Here is a 22,467-nt window from a genome sequence, read left to right as displayed (position 1 = left end):
AGAACGAACAAATGCTTTAGATTTTGAAGTTTTCAGTGGCTTAAATCAAAGCACTGATACATGGCCCGGGCCACGTCTCCGGTGGAGCCCATCGGGCAGGAGCAGGGAGGCGGTGCTGGAGGAGAAGGCATTGCTCGACGTACGTGCATGAAGGTTTTAGGCTGAACCCATCCATTATTCTTGTGTTTATTTCTCATTCTATCAACTTAAGTTGTGTTTCTGGCAACTGTTTATTTGCTTTGGGCAGTTATAGTTATATTAGTGTAAATATTTTCTGGTGATTGTCAAGTGTCTAGTTTACTTTAGTTTCTTGCAATTTCCTGCTGTAGTTAAAAAAAAAATTTAAAAAAAAGGCAGAAAATCACCCTTCCTGTAAGCATCAAACTCTTTTTTCAGGGAAAACCTATACCTCTGAAATTTCAAAGGTGCTTTTTCCTGATTTGAGAACTGAAAGGAAGAGTGGCATCCACAAGATGGAAGTGAATTCTCCTCCATGGTTGTAGGATGGTACAATAAAACTTGAGTCGCCGCTGCTGGAGTTAAGTGACCATGGGAAATTTATGGTCATACCCTAGTTCTTGTTTATCCTCTTCTTTATCCCATCCGCTTCCTATTCAAACTCATTTTTGTTGTTGTGTATGTACATCGAATAGCAGTGTCTTTGGAACGGGAGTCTTGTATGCGTGTGTCTTGCAAAATAGATAAAAATCTCCTGGTTGCTATAACAGTAACAGCACAATAAATGCTCAGAGGTGAACCATGATGAATATATGTAAGCTGGGACTTCAGACTTCCTTTTTTTCCACTGTACAGGTATTCTTTTTCCTAAATGCTTTCTCCAGTTTCCATTCAGATCCTGAGCAAGCAGGCACAGGCATTGTCGACTCATGATGGGCTGGCCCTGGGATGCCCTACTCTTGCAAAATCAATTTTTCTTGCAGCAATACAAGCGAGGGCTGGATCTTATTTATTTTACCAAAGTCACTTTTTCAATATGAGAACAATTAATAAATGATTACGGAAGAGAAATTCAGCATTTGTTCCCCAACCCCTATAAATAAGGTAATTGCCTACTCCAGAGGGAACGGTGTTGGCAGAAGTTTCATAGGGAACTGTTGAACTGCGGTATTTGTTTGACATCTTTTAAATGGTTTACCGAGCAAAATCAGACACAAAAGGAAAGCGGCTTGTCAGTCAGGCGGCTTGGTTGGGCTGCTAATGTCCCCCTGTCAATCAGAGCAATAGCAGCTTTCCTAGGTGGCTGAGGAGTTGCCGGAGGGAGGGGGGAGCAGCTGTGATAATTGAGGTTTATTTTAGACTTTCCCATTTTATACAAGTGACACATAGTTTCTTGGAGGATCTGATTTATTATTATATGGATTCAGGCAGAGTGTTTGCAAGATTTACTCTACTTTATGGTATTACAGAAAATGTAAACACATATAATTCAACAGTGCCAGAAGAAAATGAAGGTGGAAAATGGCCTTTGTCAGCAGCAGGAGAGGTTTAGAGAGCGCTGTGAAAAGGAGAGAAGAGACAGAGTTGTGAATGATAATAAGATTTTTTTCATCTCCAAGAGGAAGACTATGGGTCACTTTTGAGGAAAATAGAGGTGAAATGATGCCAAGGGTAAGGGGAGGCTCATGCCAAATGGGATGGTGCCCCGCACTAGACTGGCCATGGTGAAGATGCCGCGGGGGGTTTCCCTGCCTGGGACCCGGGGTGGGGGGGGCCCGTCAGGGCTGACCCCCGCAGCAGCCAGCTCCTTCGCTCAGATGGAACTTGTTTTAGCTCCAAACGCAAGCAAAAAGATAAGAAACAGAAACATCAGCAAGAGAGAGGTTTGACAGCCAAGTTGTGCAGAAACCAGATGTCATTCTTCATATTTTTCTTTCACTCGGGTAACGTGGGTTATTGCACCTCTCTGCCTCTGGGCAAGGCAACATCTCCCTCCCAACCAAAAGTCTGGTTTAGGACACATTTTTAACTGTGGTTGCAGTGCGCTTCCTGGTTACCCGTCTGAACAACCACTCGCGAGCATGCGGCAGTCACGTACAAACATGACCAGAGACTTCCATGAGGTTCCTCGGCAGGAGGAGATGCTTCCCAGGGACATGGGGCTCCCCAGCAGTATCTCCCTGGGGACAAGGTTTTCTGCTCCCCAGTTCAGTACGTGTCATTGCTCTGTATCAGATTAATTTAGAGTCATTTTTTTCAATGGCAGAGAACTGTGCAATGTGAAATACCGGCTCTCTGCTGTGAGGCAACGTTGCTCCAAGACACAGGCAGCCGGCAGCGATATGTTTTGCAGCGGAGGCACAGCCACGCATGGAGCTGGCTGAGTGTAGCGCTAAGATAATGCAGAGATGATGTGGTTGCAAAGCAAAATATAGCTTGGGGATTTACTCTGGCTTTGTGGTCTTTCTAATTATCTGGAAAATCCAAAACCAGAAGTGATCTTTACTGAATTCTGAGACTCTTGGAAAATTTAAAGGCGGAGAAAAATACAATTTTTATAAGCTCTTAGTTTAGTTCTACAGACCCATATTTAGTTTTTATAAAACCCTATTAGATCTATAGGTATTTCTGCTCTTGGGGTAAGGATTTTTTAAATGTTTTCTAAAACCTACAATGAGTGGAAATGTTGGGATTTGGTTTTGCTTTGACTGGGCTTCATTGCTCAGTGCTCCCTAAACCCTACAAAGCCCCATCCTGTAACACAAACTAGCTATACATTATTCAGCTGTGGATGCAGTAAATGCTGAAAGGCTGATTATGAATATTGATTAATCATCAAATGACACCAACCCACTTCTTGGAGGAGTAAGTCAGATATGCTAGAAAATTTTTATCTGTGGGGAGAAAATTACCGGCTGAAGCAGTGGGTTGAAAAGGGTATGATCCTGTAGACCACTACCAGCATGAAGTGCTTTTCCAGGATACAGATGGACTTAGCTGAAAACATTGTGAATTCAGCTAATGAAACCCAGACCAGCTCACGGCTGTTCATCGTGGCTTTGTGGATCACTGTTTGGAGGATGGTGGCCCAGAGAGGGAAACCAGAATACAGATTTTTTTATTTTTTTTTTCCTGCTTTCAGTGTTAATTTTCATCCATTAGACTTTTATACGTGGTTAACTACCCTTCCAAAGGCTTCATTTATCTCCATTTCAGAATTAGGCAGCAATATATCTATATTCATGCAGGACTCTCGAGGTTTCTACTTGAAGTACTCTTAGATCCTCAGGTGAAATTACATCCAGTATATCAATAGTTTAAAGCGTATCCTGGAATCGAGAAAGCAAAATTGAAAGCAGGATTCAGCTTATTGTGTTGCATCTTAAATCCAGATCTGATTTTAGTTAAAAACTTGGCAAGATGTGACAATAGGCATCGTATATTAATCAATGAAAGATGAAGGCCAACCCCTCTGCCCTGCTTTGGGGAGAGACCTGCCTTTTTTTACTGTCTTTCAAGAACAAGGGTAGACTTGGAGAGTTAGCAAAAGTCTTCATGCAGTACCTGGAGCATACAATGGGGAAAAATAGCAGTCTGTGGACAAAATGGCTCATAAAATGATCAAACGGTTCAATTGAGCCTCAAATTGACATATTTTGGGAAGTGAGAGCTTACGTGTTGATTCTGTTTTGCAAATCTTTTGATCCCTGAGTGTGACAAAGGATGCGCCGTCTCTCCCATGCCCACACATCAGCAGCTTCAGTCCATGCGATCCCACCGCTGTGCTTGTCCCTAACACCGAAGAAAAGAAAGTCGGATGCTTTGTGTGTTTCCCTTTCTCATTTCCCTGGCCTTGTGTCCTGCTTCCACCATATCTTGCACTGTTTTTCTCAAGCTTGGACACTTTAACATACAAGTGGAAACTGATGGTAGTATCCAAACTTAGCAACATATTGGATAGCTTTGCTCAGAATAATTGCCTCTTTCTTTTCATCTTATCTCAATGTTTAAAGAACAACAATACCTCATCTCCTCTAAACCTTTGAACCTTTCCTGGATATCGTTTGGTAAGTTAAACTGGCAATCCAGCATTTGTTTAGCTGATCTCTAAAATGCACAGATGATAGGAATTCAAGTATCTGGAGGTAAAAAGTTGCACCTTTGGGATTGTCAGAAATAATTTAAATTTCCTGTTTGATCTTTGAGATGCTTTTCACTATTAAAAAAAAAAGCAACAAAAAACCCAAAAAACTTCCATGCATCTCCCATACTGCTGCCTTTCTATCCTATCGATCCTGCTTTTTTTCACTTTAAAATGGGAAAGAATGTGTCGTGTCAAAGGATTTATAGAACTATTGCTTTATAGACAACCAAAACTTTGGAGCTGAAAATGGTCTAAGTACCTCTGAAAGGTGCATTTGGCTGTTTGGTAACAAGTTAAGCATCTGGAAGAAGCAGCTGAGCAAAGTCAGTCACTTCATTATGGCTTTTGAGCTGTTTGCAAGGCTGGGGATCCTGACGCAGCCAAATAAAACAAACTATTCATCAAATAAGATGCATCAAGTAAGCAAATGAACATGGGTAAACAAATCACAGTGGTAATTTTGGTAATTCATAACTTTAATGTGCACTTGCTGAGCTCCGCAGTATACCTCACGTCTTGGAAAGCCGTCGGCTGAGCTGTGCGCTTGGAAGCAGCTTGGTGCAATGCGTTGGCCCAGGAGAAGACTTTGGTCTAAAATGAAGTTGTTACCGAAACATTCCCCAGATGTGTGAGCAATATATCATCCCCTCTTCACGCTTGAATAAAAGCAACCATTGCCACTGAATTCTGGGCCAGAGTGGGCCCAAAACATGGTAGAAAAGGGCTATAACAGAGTTTGTCTCTGCAACTTTTGCGAGTGTTGGCTCGTGCCGTTTCATTAATTGCGCCTCTTCCCTCCCTCGTGCCAACCACCTCCGAGGCACGGCATGTGCCAAAGAAACGTCAGCGTGCTTTCTGGTATCTCAACTATGTTTTTATACATGCTGATATACCTTCCCCACCCTGGTCTTCCTACATCTGTTTTACACTCAATCTCGTTGCTAACCATATACTTAGCATCCACGTTCCCAGCCTGGAGCGAGCCCTCCTTCACCCCGCCTCTCATCTCTGTAGCCTGGTCACCGAGGGCTGGGCATGACCAAAGGGAGATTTTGTATCTCTGTGGCCGGGTATCTTAGAATTGAGTTGTCTTGCCTTCTGGTGGCAGTTGTAATTAATCTCTCGGGTGGCCTTTTGTATTTCATGGAATTGCCCAGAGGCTTGTGCAGTTGTTGCCTGTGTCCGGCTTGAAAATGCTGGTGCTCTTTGATTTTAATTTTTTTTTTTATCAATGCCTTTGCATTAGCCATCATGCTCCTGCTTCTTAATTGGATTCAGACTTGACATGGATTAGTATTATGGCTTGAAGCCTAATTAATAATGGAGATGCAAATGCTGCTCTTAAATTAGTCATTAATTGCTTTTATTTGTCAGAGCTCTTAAGTGTGGCCGTTTAGACCTCAGCTAGCAATTTTAACTGCGACTGCCTGAGCGTTTTTCTGCTGGAAGCTGTGTGGTGCAGGTCAGATACATGGCAGTAAAAAGGATTATATTGTTTTGATCATTCACACTTGCTACAGGAAACACCATATTCTTTCTATGGAGCGAATAATACTGTAGCACGTGCTGGTTCTGTCTATACAACGGAAACTATATTTTCCATAAAAGTTCATATATTCCTTTGTTGGAAGGATCTTGGGTGGGTGGGAAAGCAAACCGTTTACACACAGTGAATCTGGTGTTTGCCCAGGGTTGTCAGGGAGAGAAGACAATTGTACCTTTAATTATATGCTTAGTTAAAATGAGGAGAAACTTGGTGATTTATCTTCTGCATGGTGAAAACTCAAGCTCTAAATATTGCATTTCACACGCAACAAATGCAAAGTCATTAAAAAAGAAATACTTTTTTTTTTTTTGCATCTCTTCTGTAAAAATTTTTCATCACTGATTTCATTGCATTATCAGGACTAAAATGAGAAACACTGCTTACAAGCAAATATAGCATTTGAATACAGGCCAGGAATTCCTTTTACAGTATAAGCTTTTGTGTGAAACAAAAGCCAAACAGCTGCTCAGAACTTAAGTCTGAGTAAGTGATCTAATGCTATTGCTCTGGTCTCAAATTTGAGGCTAAATTGTTTCTTTGCCAAAGACCTTGTGCCAACCTACCTGGTCCCAATTTGTGAGAACAAAGTACATTGTTTCTGCTGGTCTGGGAGTGAAATAATTTTATTTGACATTTTTTTCCATTATAACTTCAGCCCCGATGTGGGAAACCTCCACGACGTTGAGACTCTACTTCTCGCCTCCAGGATATATCTCAAGGAGGAAAATACCTCCTTGCAAGGCTAGTCCAGCATGATGTATGGGTATATTTTATTATACCTAAAGACTCTTTTTGGCCATTAGTGTAATTGGCTTTTGATTTATTTTGCTCTTTTTTCCTCAGATCTTCTGTTCTTGTTCTTTTTCTCCTACTTTTGCTGGGCTCTTCATCAGCTGCTCTCCAGGCTTTCCCCGGGACACCCTCCCGCCGTGTGAAACCTCTTCGCAAGGGCTGACTGCGAGACCACCACGGCCTGAACTGGAGACCCCCCCTCCAGAGCTGAGCCTTGGTGTGGAGCATTAGCTGTGATTAAGCCTTTTGGCATCAAAGCTTTCCCAGTCCTCAGGGAAGAGCTTGATTTGGGACAAGGCAGATATCCCCAAATGACTTAAGTAAAGCTTTCTAAGGACTTTGGATGTTCCTAAATACAGGAGATAAGCAGAAGCTAGTATACATGGGGCAGTTGATTTTCAGTTGTCCGATTCCTCCTCCATAAAACCATGCTTGTACGTTATTGGGAGGATGGAGGCAATGTTTAAAATAACTAAAAAACTTTGTGGCCCAGTGGTGTTTAAACTTAGACCAATGATTTTCATGCTTGAGGAAAAAAAGGTCAAATTACCAAGAAGGGAACTGCCCCAGCTGTGGAAAAGGCAGAGTATTCCCTACAGCCCTGTTAGGCATGGGCTGTGTCTCTCAAAACCACTGTTGTGCACTTGCCCTTTTGCAAAAGGTTTTAATTTCCAAAGAATTTGAATTGTCCTGTAAATGTACAGTGAGAGCTTCCGTTCCTGTAAGATTGACTGCAAATGTATTGGCAGAAAGGAGGAGAAAAACCCATTGGCCAAGAAATGTCATGTCCTCTCCTGTGATGGTGACTGCCTTAGCTGGTACCTAGGGAAGTCTCAAAGTGACCCCAGCCTTATTCATCACAGGGCAAAACAGAGGATTTACAAAAAATTGTTTATTTTCGTAGAAACTAAAAATGAGAACATTTGAAGCATGTATGTATTGTATTTAGAAGTTTACATTGTTATTGAGCTGTTTTCTATCTAAAAAAATAACCACAGTTTTTAACAGTTTAGGTGCATCAATGTGATAAGCACGGTACAAAAATTTCTGTGCGAATAAAATGGGAAACATCCCTGAAGTCACCTGGTCTGTCTCCTGAACGTGTTAAATCATCCGCTCAATTCACGTGGTGCTGTTACCTGTGTTTCTTCTGGTTGCTCTTCCATCCCACCAATGGCCAGTTAGAAAACGTTTTCCTGGCAGTGACCAGCATCATTTTGCATCTGTTGCCACTGTCCTCAGACAAATGCAAATCTCTGCAAGGTCACAATAATGTTAATAATAGCCCTTTCCTGTGTGCTGAGTGGCATTTCAACAGCATTGCTCAGAGTACCTCTCCCAGTGTTGTTCCACTGACACATTTCCTGGGAGAGTGGAGCTCCTGATGGCTGAATCATGTCTCCTTTAAATTACGTTGTCAAAAAGATAATTTATCTTGTGTGTGTTCTGACTGGCACAAACAGTAAATTGAATAAGATGCAGTCAGTAATCATGTAACGTACTAGTCTGTGCTGCAGCGTAGTTCGTCTTGCAAAATCCTCTCCTGAAACCATCAGCCGTGGTTCCCTGGCTTCAGAGATAACTGCACATGTTCATGCTTCTAGATCCCACGTGGTGTTGGGTGGCAAGTGAGATGCAGCGTCCTGAAGCCGTATGCCCCATCCCTGCTCAAGCAGCCCCTTAAACGGCTATGCTAAGAGAAGGGTCACTCCATATGTAAAAGAGGACTTTATTTTCTCTTCTTTTTTTCCTTGTGTCAGCAACTGGCTGCTTGCAGATGGTCTACTTTCTTAGGTGGACTTCTCGTTGGATAATTAATGTCAGTATGAATTCACACATTAATTTCGTTTGGGGTGTTTGGGAGAAGGATCACCTGTGTCCATCTTCTGTCACTTAACTCTATTGAAGGCAGTTTGGTAGTTTCACCGGATATTTTATATAGGGTAAAATTATTTTGAAACAGCCAACCTTGTTGATATCCATAGTTTATAGACATTTATTTGTGTGACACTGCTGTCATTGTGATAAAATGACATGATTAATCTTTTTTTGTTTGTACAGCCTTTACTTACATTTTACAAGGCTTCATCAATGCTAGCTTGTTGCTCGTGGCCTGGGTGAATTACTGGAGACTGCAGGCTTTTTGGACGCTAAACCAACATAATACCATTAGGTTTTCAAAATCAGTCATTGTTGTTTGTTTATGCTGAACTCGGCCAGGAGCGCACAAGCACCAAATGGCTGCCGTAGTCGGTTCGGAGCAAAACTTAAATCCCTGATGTTGTATTCTCTGGTTTCCCTTGGTCTGCAGCATCTGCTGGGATGTGCGTGTGCTGGTGACAGCTTGCTGGTACCATCCTCTAGATGCTGGTACCATCCCTAGCTGTGGCACTTTCTCTCTGTGTATATATCCCACGCGGAAGGGAGTTTGCTCTGTGGGTTTTGTTTGGGTTTTGTTTCGCTAAGATGTCCTTTTGCTCTGTCTTTTGAAGTGTTATGGCATCGTGGAGCCCTGGCCCAGTGTTAATGCAGATAATGGAAATAAAACAGCTCCAGAAGCTGACTTCGTATTTGTTTGACAGGCTGTTCCCGATCTTCTCTTTACAAAGATGATGTTGCTTGTGGAGGGCAGTGTGTAGAAAACAAGGTAGTTCTTAAAGAGGTGGAGGAAATGCTTTCTGCATGCAGAAAACTTGGGGGGGGGGGGGGGGGGGGCAGAGGGGGAGAGAGGATTAAGCAGAAGAAAATGTTTCTTTTGAAGATCACAGGAGGAAGAATTTAACAGCTTTTTTTTAAAGATGCTGAAATTGTGACATGTAATAGTGCAGTGTTGGATGAGTTTCGAAACAGGAAAACTTTGATTTTTATGTTAAACTTGATTTGTAACATGGAAGCAAAATCTGCTGGTGATATTAGCGTGATTGCTGTGGGCTTGCTCTTAGGATGGGCTTGGCCCCGTCCCTCGGATGCTTTATGGTTTGCACATGGCAGCTTGTGCTCTCCTTTTTAGGAAGCTGAGAAACAATGAGGGTGGAAAATCCTGCCAAAATAGGCATTAACCATAGACTATGTCCGCAAATGTGTTCGTGCAAGTATAACATTTAAATACAAAGTATGTGATTGTTTGCGTAAAGTCTCTAATGTATATACTTCTCTATAGTTACTGGGATATTTTCTGGATATACGAGAAACCGCATTATTCAGCTGCTCTCAAAGTCTTGACTTGCTGGTTTCTCTTCTCTTGCAATTTTTGCATATTGAATACTATTGAAAATGATGAAGAATATTTTTTTTTTGCTGAGGGATCCTGGCTCTGGAATGGCTAATTCTGACTGTAGATAATATGCATTAGCTTTGAGTACTTTGGTGCTCCAAAAATGCAATTCATCACAAACCCAAGTACCTTGTGTCAGATCTGAATGTTTCACGAGAGATTTTGTAATCCAACATGTCAAACTTGTTTAAATGTGAGATTGTAACTGAAAACCAAAGGAAGCAATAAGTGCTTCATTATCTTGCTTACCTTACAGAAGTGTCTTGCAGTTCTTGCAGGAAAAATTTCTTTGCTGAGAGAGCGGTGAAGCACTGGCAGAGGCTGCCTGGGGGGGTGGTGGGGTCACCATCCCTGGAGGTGTTCAAGGAACGTGTGGACGTGGCACTGCGGGACATGGTTTAGTGGTCATGGTGGGGTTGGGTTGATGGTTGGACTTCATGATCTTACAGGTCTTTTCCAACCTTAGTGATTCTGTGATTCTTGGAAAAAAGAAAATTATCTCCTTTCTGCAAGAAATACAGAACTGTCCCGTGCTGTAGAGGCATTCCCAGTATGTGCATGTGCTCCGTGTGTTTGTAAACAGGCTGGTGTTTCATAGGGGCAAATTTAGTGACTTGAGCAGAGCAATGCTCATCTCCATCTGCTGAATAACTCCATGCAACTTCATCACTGGTGATGTCTTGCTTCTTCCCGGAGGTGGCTTTGTGTTAGTAATTATTTGAGCAGGAAAAAGCCTAATTTAGAAACGCTTTCAGAGAAAGCAGACCTTGAGGGTATCTGTTTGCTTGTCTGTTCCAGGCAGTGATGCTTTTAGTTACCTAGTGCTGAAGATGCCATAAGGGTGATGAATTTCAGTCAAACGCTACTGGAGGACTCCAGTGCGAGTTTGGCATCACTTCTGTTCCCCAGCTCTATCGCTACACAGTTTTCTAGCGTGTATCCATAGCAGAAAAAGGAGTCTGTGTTCATTTTCTGGATTCGCATTGATAAAACTGTGCCTGGCTTGCCTAACCAGTAAGTCTCTGAAGAAAAGAGACTGTGACTTGCTTATGTTTTGTTTTTTTTTTTAACCTTTCTAGGTGTTTTGAGTGTGTAGGAGGATGTGGGTACGATGCACAGAGATGGTCGCTGTTCTCATAAAGAAACGTGAAACCAAATACGTGTGCGTGTTTGTGCATAGACACTTATTTTCTGAAAGACTTTCAGAGTTACCGTCTCAGTCCAGGACTCGTACTGAAGCAGCTGTATCGGTGCAGACGTGGGAAACTGAAATCTGCCATGAAAACCTTTCTACCTTGCATATAGCAGCCCTCACAGCTGCCAAAATATGCATCCCCTTGTTTTAAAAAGAGAGGGGGGTATACTCCCTACATCTGCTCCTGCCCGGCAGTGTGCTGCAGCTGTGCCAGCATATTATCTGGAAATGGCCTGAGTAAGACCAGCCATAACACGAGGGGAAAAAATCCCATGTTTGATGTAAGTGCAATTGTGGCTTTATTCCAGTCACTTCTTAATTTATATCTCAAATTCAGTTTATCTTTGTGCCCTGGTGACTAAACAAGAGAGCTGTATGCACTTGACTGTTTGAAGAAACTGTCTCTGGGTGTGGGGGAAAAAAAAGGAAAAATGATTTAAGGGGGGGGGGGGGGGAATCCAGAGTACTGAGTGAGCAGCACCATCTCAGTTGTTTTAAATAGAGCATAATCAGTGCTTTAAGTGGTTTCAGTATGCGTGTATCTATCATTACACTCTTTGAATGAGCTTGACTATTTTTTAATTTTGCAACAAGCATCCACCCAGGGGAAGAGGGACCTCTGTTAGGTACAATTAAGAAAAACACTTAAGCACCCCAAATTTGCCTCTGGTCTTGAAGAGTTGTGTCATCTCCAGATAATACATCTCGTGTGCGGGTTTCATCGGTGCTGGTGAACGTTAGATTTGGGACTTGGACTTGCTCTACCACATCTTGTTCGGAAGATTTAAGACTCTGTGCCCCACCTCATCCTTCTCACTGGATATCCCTCATTTTAGCTCAGCTGTAGGTGAAGGAGAGTTTGTGGCTGTAAACCTTTAGCATTGAGGTGCTTTAGCCAAAACATACCTTAAATGTTGCCCTCTTATTATTCCAATAATAATAGCATTATTCCGGTTTGGTTCCTGGAGCAGGAGTTTTCTTCCCCAAGGTTGAGCGCAGCTCCCCGACACGTTGCGAGGAGGATGCTTGTGTGCATCCTCGCTCAGAAAGGCTGTGCGGAGATATAAGAAGGAAAACAATTTATTGCTTGTTCTATATCTTGAAAGCAATTGGATCACGTATTGAACTGCAAGGAGCTTTCCACAGCCAACAACCAGAGGTTGCTTTCTGGGTGGCTTTTCTACTAACATAAAACGTAGCCCAGGATTTCAGAGAGCTTTTGGGGCACTTGGGCCAAATTTGAGGTGAATCTAGATATTATTTTTTTTGTTTTATTTGGAAAACTTCTGTAGACTGTAGGTGCTGCATGTTTCAAATCTATGTCCGGTATTTGTTTTGAATCTTTGGGTCCGTTGGAATCCGAAGCCAAAAAGGTTCACGCAAAGTGTTGTGACCCAAAACTGTTTAATCTTAGATCTGTGGTCTCGGAGCCCGCAGCCCAACTTGAATACCTGATGAGTATCAGCTGAGCAAGCATCGTAGAATCTGACTTCTGCCCATGAACCATAAACCTTTTCCCCAGGGAACAAGAAAGTAAATTGGCCTTTGTGCAGGAACAGCCAGCTAGACCAGGGCCGCGGTTTCCTCGTGCTCAATACCAGACCTCGCGGTATGCTGCTACAAAGTTCTCCTTCCTTCTAAGTAAAGCCATATGAAAAAAAATCCACTTTTCTGCGAGTGGCTGAACCAACCAATTTGTTCAAGCTATTCTTCTGGTTGACTCATTTTTAACTGAAAAAACACTGATATATTGAAGGCAACTTGAAAAATGCAAAAAGGGAAGACGGGGAAACAGCATTGAAAAAATTTCAAGCTCTTCTTTTTTTTTTTTTTTAAATGCAAGCACATGAATGGGTAGACCCTCCAAAATGGTGTAAAATTTAATCCCACGTTAGAGCATGATGAGTTAGATATGAGTTCATCTAGAAAATAAGGCCCTAAAAGTAAGCTCAACAGTTATGATTAAGAGGTCACAATGTCATCAGCTCACTGTGTCATGCTTGCAAGGGAAAAAAATTCCTCTGATTTAAAGATATCCAGTAAGATAGGTCTTCATTTCACTTGGCCAAGGTTTTTACTTGACTGTTGTTCCCAACTACTTCTTTATATCAATATATCAAAAAAAAAAAGTCTCAGAGAGCCCCAGCAGCACATGGCTTGAAGAAAGAGATAGGCACAGATTTAAGGTTAATATGTCTGTGTATATGTTCTCAGGGGAAAAAGGTGATGTGTAGGAGAAGTGTAAGTGAAAAGATAGCACAAGCCTGGTGCCACAAGTTCTTTGGTAAAAATTGCTTCACTGGCTTAACAGTTAAAAAGCATCAGCTATCTTTTCACTGCGGAGAGGTTTTGCTGGGCTGTGGCTCTTTTTCTTGCTGGCATTTTAAACTCACCTTATTCTTGATGAGCATTGATTTACCTTATTATGCCCAACAGTAAGGCAGGCAGCAATTTGCCCATTAAGCTGAAGGGACAGGAGGCAATCATATAGCCTCCCAAGCCTGAGAACGTGGGTCAAGGACCAGATTTGATTTAATTACGAGGGGTAAAAAGATGGTAAGCACACACAGTGCCATAGACCTCTTTTCCTGGTATTGATGGATTACGGAGTTCATTGAGCGGCCCGATTTGCAGTTACCCAATTTGCAATGGGTAAATTCGTTCAAACGGGGTAATTTACTGCACTGTGAACAAGTACGTGGTTTTGGCTCTTAACAATATTTTATGTGAACTATAAAGTGATGTTGATTTTTTCATATTTCATTTACTCACCCACAGCAGACAACATAAGTGGCTGCTACGCAGCAGAACAGCTAAGTCAATTGAGTCTATTTACTGTGAACTTCTTGCCTTGTTTCTGAGTAGGTATTATTTAGATGCGCCCATCAGCTCTTCCTCATAACACTTCCAAACAGCAATCTATTTCATTCTTTTCGTCTTTGGGTTACTAAATCTACCATCTCACTGGAAAGCTTATGGTGTTGTCAGAAATTGCGTATTATGCCCTGGATTAAGGCTGTTTAGCTTGAACGTGACAAGTTGTTTAAAAATAGATTGGTTTATGCTTTGTATTCGTTCTCCTCTCCAAAACTGCCTTTCATAACAATGTAAATAAAGAAGTCCCAGAACTGATACAGCGGAGCTGGCATGGTTAGCAGGAAAGGCTCAGCTATTACCCAATTGACATTAGTGCAACATAAATCTTAATTATATTGAACAGGCATCAAACTGCAAGGTCTTAGGAGATGGAGTCATTAGGTAACAGTTTACAGTGAACATTTATCTTCAAACAAATTCCCAGGCCTCCTTAATTTCCTTTGTAGTCTCTTAAAGGGGTTGGAAACAAGAGGTGTAATATGGATTCACTTTATGCCCAGCTCTTTTAGTAGTATCCAAAGCTGACACACACACCCCCCAGCATAGGTTAGAAATTGCTGAAATAATAATTTTTGATCATGCAGACCACGGACTTAATCACATCTGCACAGGATGGGGTTGCAGATGGTATTAACAACTCCTGGGTTACTCCTGTGTGCTGTCCTCTTGCTGCGGGGAGCCGAGGGGTCTCTGTCCTTCTGCTCACCCACAGCTACAATTACCTGATTACTCTCTACAACTACCTGAAAGGGGGTTGTGGTGAGGTGGGTGTTGGTCTCTTCTCCCAAGTGACAAGCGACAGGACAAGAGAAAATGGCCTCAAGTTGCACCAGGGGAGGTTCAGGCTGGATATGAGGAAAAATTTCTTTGCTGAGAGAGTGGTGAAGCACTGGCAGAGGCTGCCCAGGGAGGTGGTGGAGTCACCATCCCTGGAGGGGTTCAAGGACCGTGTGGCCGTGGCACTGCGGGACATGGTTTAGTGGGCATGGTGGGGTTGGGGTGGTGGTTGGACTTGGTGATCTTACAGGTCTTTTCCAACCTTAGTGATTCTGTGATCTGTATCACAGGACTGCAACTAGCAAGTCTTGCCCAAACTGGATACTGGGTGTGATGTTCTTCCTTTTAATCCCCACTAAAATTTTCTCTCCTCAGAGATGTTTCCATATTCAGCTATTGAATGGCAGCAGGATTCTAGATGTTGTTTCCAAAATACTTTTTTTTTTTTTTTACCAAATTGCTTTCGGATAAAAACAGCAAGTAAAATGGATGAGACTGGATTTTTGTTTTTTCTCTTTCTCAACTTCGGTTTATCTAACAGTTGCCACAAGCATGCTATCCTTGTAATTTCATGTGCTGCACCCATCTTACAGATTTCCTTGAAGAATGTAGGGAAAGAATTACAAGATCATGGAATGGCAGAATCGTTTGGGTTGGAAGGGACCCTTAAAGGTCATCTAGTCCAACCCCCCTGCAGTGAGCAGAGACATCTTCAACTAGATCAGGTTGCTCAAAACCCCCTCCAATCTGACCTTGAATGTTTCTAGGTATCTACAAACCTCTCTGGGCAACCTGTTCCAGTGTAGGCAATAGTCAATTTTTCCCTTTTGGTGTGAAGTATTAAAAAATCCCTTAAATTTTAAAAAAATACAAAAATCAGTATTAAATTTCTTTGTAAACAGAATCTTTGGTTTCTCGCAGATTTCTCACATTCTCAGCTGAAAGCCTCCAACCTGAGCTTTATGTGGGAGCTCCGTGCATTCGCCCTTCAGTATCAGCCCTCCTCTAAATTGCCTAAAAGCATCGCTACTAACTCATTAGTCACTTGTCTAAAAACTTGGCCTTCCTCTCCTACACCTTCATTAGGGCATTTCCTCCTCCCTAAGAAACCCTGGGCTTTCTCATCACTGCTAGAAGAAGAGGTAAAGTAAAATCATTACCGAGTCGCCCTAGATTAAACACATCCAGGAGGAGTCTATCAAAAGACAGCGAAGGATTAAGCAAAGCTGGTGTTTAAAGCAGCCCCCCACACCCCGGGGGAGCGGTGGGTGCACGGGGAGGCTGCAGCCTGCTAAGGTTCAGGCTCTGCGGGGGGGGTCAGACCGCCACAATTAGCCAAGAGAGTGGTACAGGTAGATTAGCTTTAATCGCTCGGTTGCGTCTGGGCTCCGAGGTTGGAAAAGGTGCTTTATCAGAGTTGTGGTTCTCCTCCAGAGCAGCTTGGCTTCAGGCTGGAGGGAGTAAATATTCCTCCTGGGTGTAATGTGGTATAATCATCTACTTGATTTCAAGAATTAAGGAGGTTGAAAATATGCTGCTTTTTTTTTTCCTGCCCCATAGACAATTGCAAGCAAGTTGCTTAGGGAGCTCTAATAGATGGTTTCTACCAAGCCCTTGTGAGGTACCCCCCGTAGCTGCCATCCCCATAGCGAGAGGAGCGTGTGGGGCTTGGAGTCCCTGCTGCAGCCCGCCTGCAAGGGCCAGGGCGTCTGCTGGCGACGTGCAGATGGGCTGGGGAGAGGGAGTGCTGTGCAGTTTATCCTAACTTTAAAGAGGAAAAACTCCAGGCCATGGCTGGAGATGCAATTACACATTTGAGCACAGAGATGTTTATGCAGAAGGAAATCTTGATAGGAGGGCAGAAATATTTAATGATCTTTGTTTTATTGTCCTTTTCCCTTAAAGCTAAAGAAAAGCAACAGAAAGGAGAGGGAGCAGTGTAGTTTCACAGAAAAAAATTGAGGTCTTGCTTTTCATTGTTAACATTGCTGTCACCCAACAAATGCTCCTCCGGAGCTGGCTGACCTGCTGCAGAAGGCTACGAAAAGTGGCTTTGTGTCCCCATCTGGCAAAAACGCGTGTTGCGGGAGCGCGGATGCTGCCGGCTCCCGGGCAGGGAAGCCTTGCTGCAGCAGAGAGGCTGCAACACGACAGCTAACAGCACGAAGGACATGGCATTACGGCTTTGTCGGGGAGCAGGATGCTCTACGTGTGCTGGAGCAGTGTTCTGCATCCGTGTTTAAGCGCCTTTTTTCTTGATTAAGGGTATTTTGTCATTTATGGTGTTTTATTGATTGTTCAGCTATTGCTACCCAGAAGGGTAAGACGACAAGCGAGTGTTTCGCATCTGAAACCTGGGCCTGACATGGTAGCTGTATGATCAGATCTAGGCTGTTCTAGCAGCCCGCATGGGAACTTCTGACTCGGATAACGATGAGTAGCAAAGGGTTTCTGTTCTGTATTTTAATACTTTAAATATTGTCATTTGCAAGACTGTAACAGCCACTGGCAGCATGTGTGGACTGTGCAGGACTGCCAGACACTCTGCAGTTTTTTCCAGAATTTTGGAGCATTTAAGACTTCGTTCCCTCTACTACATGGGCAACAGCAATAACTTCAAAACCTGCTTCCCAGCTTGCCTAGGAGCCCGGCCTCGGCTTTTTCACCCAAATGATACATTTTGTGAAAAAAGTGGTATTTAAGATGTGTAGTGTATTTTCTCAGTAGCTGGGAAAGTGGGGAAGACACGAGGCAGTCTGGATCCAAAGGGAGGGACACGTGGTGGGTCCCCTCCCGAGCTCGCTGCCCGCAGGGCATCGCTAACCCTCTGCTCTCTGCTTTCTGCAGGCCCTCCAGGGAGGCGGGGGAAGCCCGGCCGGCGCGGAGAACCCGGTAAGCATCGCCTTTCCCTAGCGACGTTGCTGGGTGTTCTGCGGGTATCATTGGGCTGGATGGGAACCTTTTGATAATGATGCTGGTCACCTTCATCTAATGGGCTGTGGGACGGGGGCTTCTCACATCCCTGCGTGCTGGATGTGAAGGTTTTTATAAAAACCCAAAAATAAACCAAAACCCTAAAAAAAACCCACAACCCAAACAAACAAAAAAACAAACCCAAAACCGAAAACACCCACTGATGCTGCATATTTTATCAATCCTTCCATTTCTCTCTTGTAGCAGTCAGACCCATTATTATCCCATCCAACAGGGAAGCGGGACTGTGAATTAGCACAAAATTATAGAAACCCCGCAGCCGTGCTCGATGGGAGGTGGGCGCTGGCTTGGTCCCTGTACGTGGACGTGTCCATGCGTTGCCTGCCGGTCCCACGCGTGTGATGGATGGTGTCTGCATTTCGGGGTTGGGGATAACCGAACCTCAGCCACCAGCCTTGGGCACATCCCCTGAGCTCTCAGCGTGCCCTCAGACTGGGTGAAACCATAGACCGGCCTCGCTGGGAATTTTTATTTGAGCTAACTCTTTACTTTAATTATATGCCTCTGTCATGTTGGTGTCTTGGGGTTTTTTTCCCTGTCTTGTGAAATGGGAAAGCACCGATCCCGTTTCAGCTGGGGAGAAGTGCTGTTTACATTCTGCTGTTAGGTCTGAAGTGCTGCTGGAGAGGGGAGAGACGTGGTTGGCATTGCTCTTCCTAAGGAAAACAGTCAGACGGGAATGTGCCTAGAAAGCCACACAGTTTGCAACTGTCTCTGGATGTTGGAAAGCAGCAGATAAAATTTTACACACCTTGGCTCGTAGGTTCTTGAATGCTGAGTGAATTAATGGGGACCAGGTAGACTTCTACGTAGCAAGGAGGCTGTTCTCTGCTGCCCATTGCTATAGCAAACACATGGCTGGGTTTTCAAAAAGGGCAGCGTAACTTTCTGATCATCAGTATTTTAAACAATTTTTTTAACTGTGGGGAAGGGAAATCAGGGGGTTTGTGCTGTGGGCCATGGACGAATCTCCATGGAAGGCAGGCAGGCATTTCCATTCTCTCTTTCATCGACGGTATTTCATGGTGCGTCATGTGTTTTCTGAGTTATTTTTGCTCGTGAAGCATCGGGGATTACTCATGGCCAAGGGGCAGGTACTGCACTCATGGGGGTGGTGATGGATCCCAGCCGGCTTCATTAAACCCCATTTTCCTAGCGGCTGGGCTGTGGGGATAGCCATCAGATAGCTTTGATTCTTTTTTGTTTGCTGACTTTTTAAGTATCACTGTGCTTCTTAAAGCCCTTAGTGGAGTACAGCATTCAACCAAGGGCAGCTGGTGAGGTTAAGCAGTGAATTTGGTTTTTATATGCAGGCATTTATGTAAACATTGCCCGAGGTGTGTCTCTAGCCCATACAAAAATTGGGGAGGTAGCACTGAGCTTGAGCATGCCCTTGCCCTTCCCTCCCCTTCTCCCTGTTTCACGCAAGAGCTTCTGAAAAGCGGTTTGCCCTCGTGCTGCGGCACGTACGCAAGTGCCGCTTGAGCATCCCTCTGACAAAGCGGAAAGCTGCCAGTGAATCAATGCAGGACCAGCAGGAAAACAAGCATTATAAAATTAAAAAAAAAAAGAGAAAATTGTTAATAACAACTTACAATCTTTGAACTTTTCTGCAATTGTGGAGAAAAATTGAGGAGTGAGATACCATTGGGGAAGGGAGTTCTATAAGGCATGCGATGGTAGCGGATGCTCGAAGGGATTTCTTCCTCTGAAACAGAAAGATGGTACCAGCAGACACCCACGGGTGCACAAACACCCCCCCCTCGATGGAGCGCACCGCTTAAATCCATTTAATGCAGTGCAGCCCCTGCGGATTGCTCCGCTGCACTGCAGATAGAAACACGGAGAGCAGACGTCCCCCTGTATATTGGTTTTGGCCGAGCTGCCAGATGTTTGTTTTCACAGATAGCTTGAATATATATTTCTATATTTGTTTTTGAACCTGACCACACATAAACCAGGTCCTTGTTCCTTCGCTACAGCTGATAAATGTGAAAAAACCTTTGTTTGCGTAGCATGATAGTGTCCATCCCAGGGACCCTGGGTGGTTACAGCTTTACAGCCTCCAGACAAATGCTGTCGTAGAGCCCGAAGGCTCAGTGCTGGTCTCAGCCCTGCCAAGGAGAATGTTTTTTTTCTGGCAATTGTTGACATGGTCATGTTGAAAGACTTTTTCTGATTTGTATTGAACCTGTCAGTATATGTCTCTTAGAAAGAAGCAGAGAAACTTTTAAGAGATTATTCTGTCCCTTTTCAATAGCATCCTCCTGTTGATTTAAACCAAGACTGAATATTACTTTTTTCTTCTGCCATGATGGATTCAGACAATTCAAAAAAAAAAAAAAAACAAAAATCCAACAGCTCTGTTTCTCTAAACTAAGGATTCATCATCCTGAAAGCACGCCAAGACAACCACTGTCTACCATAGAAAGACACCATACCATAAAAGAATAATTTTAAACCATTTCTAGGAAAAAAATTAACTATTTAGACTGTTTGGAAGTGGTGCAAGCCTGGCTGCACGTGCTTCAAAAAGCACTTACTGAGATATGGGGGTGAACCACCGTTGCTGCCTCCTGATTCCCCGCCGGGGAGCTGCCGAGGGCAGGTGGTGGGTCCTGCTGGGGAGCTGCCTCTGGGCTTGGCTTCGTGTATTTTGTTGTAGAGAAGCATAAATGCAACAAGTTTTTCCCCCCGGGAAGCCTGCGGGCAGGGGGGGCTGCGCTAAACCCCAGCCTTTCCTTGTGCTTCGCATCTCTGGCAGCAGCTCGAGCTTCCCGTGGTGGCACGGTCATCCCCGCTGTCACCTCTTCCCTGACCTCAAACACGAAGACCAGGTACCTGGGGGAGCATTTCTGTGGCTGTCAGCCCAGCTAAACAAACCAAGGAGTAATTGAGTCAAATGGCTCCATCCGACCCATTTTACTTACTCTCGCTGTTAACTGGCCCTGCGGGAATCACCTCCGTGGCTCCGGCCAGGGAACAGCACACGTGTCCTAGAGCTGCTCGCAGGGATGGAGTCGCTGCAGTGACAGTCACCTGAGTGCTACCGGCACGGAGGAGGTTACTTTTAGAAACCAATTTATTCTGCTCTTGCCACCACGAGGCCAAGAAATTCACGCCAGGAGCCTCCTTGGGGAGGTGTCCTTCCTAGCATGGCCATGCCTGCACCCACCTCCGCTCCGGAGTCTCGCGAGCTCCATCCCGTCCTGCCAGGACCAACGCACAAACCACATCATCCTTACTCCTGCGCACGAGCATCAGTGGTTTCTTGTGTGGCTGGAGAGCAAGCACAGCCTTAAAGAGCCACGTGGACCCACCCATGGAAACAGTTAGTGTATAAAAAGAAAACCGCATTTTAATACAACCTTACGCGGGATTTGCAGCCTTCTCCGAGCGTGAGGTGGAAGGAAGGTTCTGCAGCACGAGCTGTTGTGGTTGATCCTGACAGCCAGCCTGCACATCTCAGATACAGTTCCCTTTCCATGCTAAAGGCAAAATCATGTTTAATGTCATGTTAGCTTATTTTTTGAACATGATATGTCCCAGTGAGGACACAGTTCAACTGTTGTAGTGAGCGTTTGTGAAATAACATGGATTTTAGCAGGGAACCTGGGAGGTTTTGCTTCCCCTCTTGCTGCCAGCTGGTGCTGCGTGAGTGGGATGGGGTACGGCCGCCCAGCCCTCCCGGCGTTTTACCTTTATTTTTGTAAAGATCGATCCATACTGGGGTGTTCTTGAAGGATGGATGAATCAGATCCAGGATTTGGGAATTTAGTCGGTTTAAATACTGGTTCAAAATCTGTGTACAACTAGAAGATAGGAGAGGATGCTTGTGTGTCTCGTAATGGCACGCTGCTTTCTTTTCCTGGCTTGACGATTGATCCAAAAACTGATCTGAACCTCAAAATCCCTCAAGAAAAAAACAGGAGAAGATACACATGAAATGTTAAATCTGGGAAGTCTCTGAGTACCTCTCTGCTCTCTTTGCATGAAGCAAGAGCTGGTTCTGGACATAAACACCCAAAGCTGATCGCTGCAGCGTTGGGTAGTGCCTGTTTGCATCAGCTTCAGCAGAAGGGGATAAACATCAGCCATTTATGGCACAAAATTGCCCTTACAGGTAGGCCTGGGAGGGTATTTTTTGATGAAGTGTTATTTCATTGGAAGATGTTGACTTGGCAAAATTGCTATTTCTGGCAGTAAAGGTTTTGTTTACAAAATTTTTCCGTTTCAAAAACACTTGTAGGAAAATGTTTTGAAATTGTTGAAATAGGATAAAACAGTCTTCTGCCCCACCCCCTCGACTTTTTGTTTCCAAATTTACATTATGCTACAATTGTTTCTTTAATTTGAATTTCTAACAAAGTTTTTATTCAGAGTATTTTTACAAATTTTTTTTTTTTGTTACAGCTATTCTGTTTACAGAAATACCCTGATTTGGAACAGGGAAGAATCTAAAGCTCTTTTTAAGGAACAAATGCAAAGCAATTTCTGTGCAGGGAAACATTACTTCTCTCCCAGCCCTACACGTACTTAAACCCCATATTTTACACATTTCAAACCCCTTGGCCACGTGATTGTGTGGACAAGTGTAAATATACAGTTGTTATTATTCAGTAAGCATGTGTGTTGCGTGCATGTGGGTAAATCATGCAGAACTTTGTATTTATTTGGGGATTTTCATTGCTCCCTGTATTTCTCATGATGAGTTGCATACATATAGCCTCGTTCCCAAGGACGACTTTGGCTTCTGCTGAACTTTAGGAAAAATCTAATCTATCCCACATTTGTTCTTAACAACAAGCCTCTCTGCTACGAGAGCATATTCCCCGTGCGCACCAGCACTGAGACACAGATAGGAATTATTGAGGTCAACAGGCAGTGACAAATACTCTTTTTCAGATTGA

General features: G+C 43.7%; 1 protein-coding gene across 1 annotated transcript in view; it reads left to right on the top strand.

Moving 5' to 3' along the window:
- COL23A1 (collagen type XXIII alpha 1 chain) overlaps positions 1-22,467 on the top strand; it is a 192,750-nt gene that overhangs the window by 119,910 nt on the left and 50,373 nt on the right. Inside the window, exon 3 of the mRNA XM_059825575.1 lies at positions 17,411-17,455. Within this exon, the coding sequence (XP_059681558.1) occupies positions 17,411-17,455 (45 nt within the window). The remainder of the gene's footprint in view (positions 1-17,410; positions 17,456-22,467) is intronic.

The sequence above is a fragment of the Gavia stellata genome, chromosome 16 (genome assembly GCF_030936135.1).
Source record: "Gavia stellata isolate bGavSte3 chromosome 16, bGavSte3.hap2, whole genome shotgun sequence".
Lineage (NCBI taxonomy): Eukaryota > Metazoa > Chordata > Aves > Gaviiformes > Gaviidae > Gavia > Gavia stellata.
This window is presented reverse-complemented; position numbering and strand designations above follow the sequence as displayed.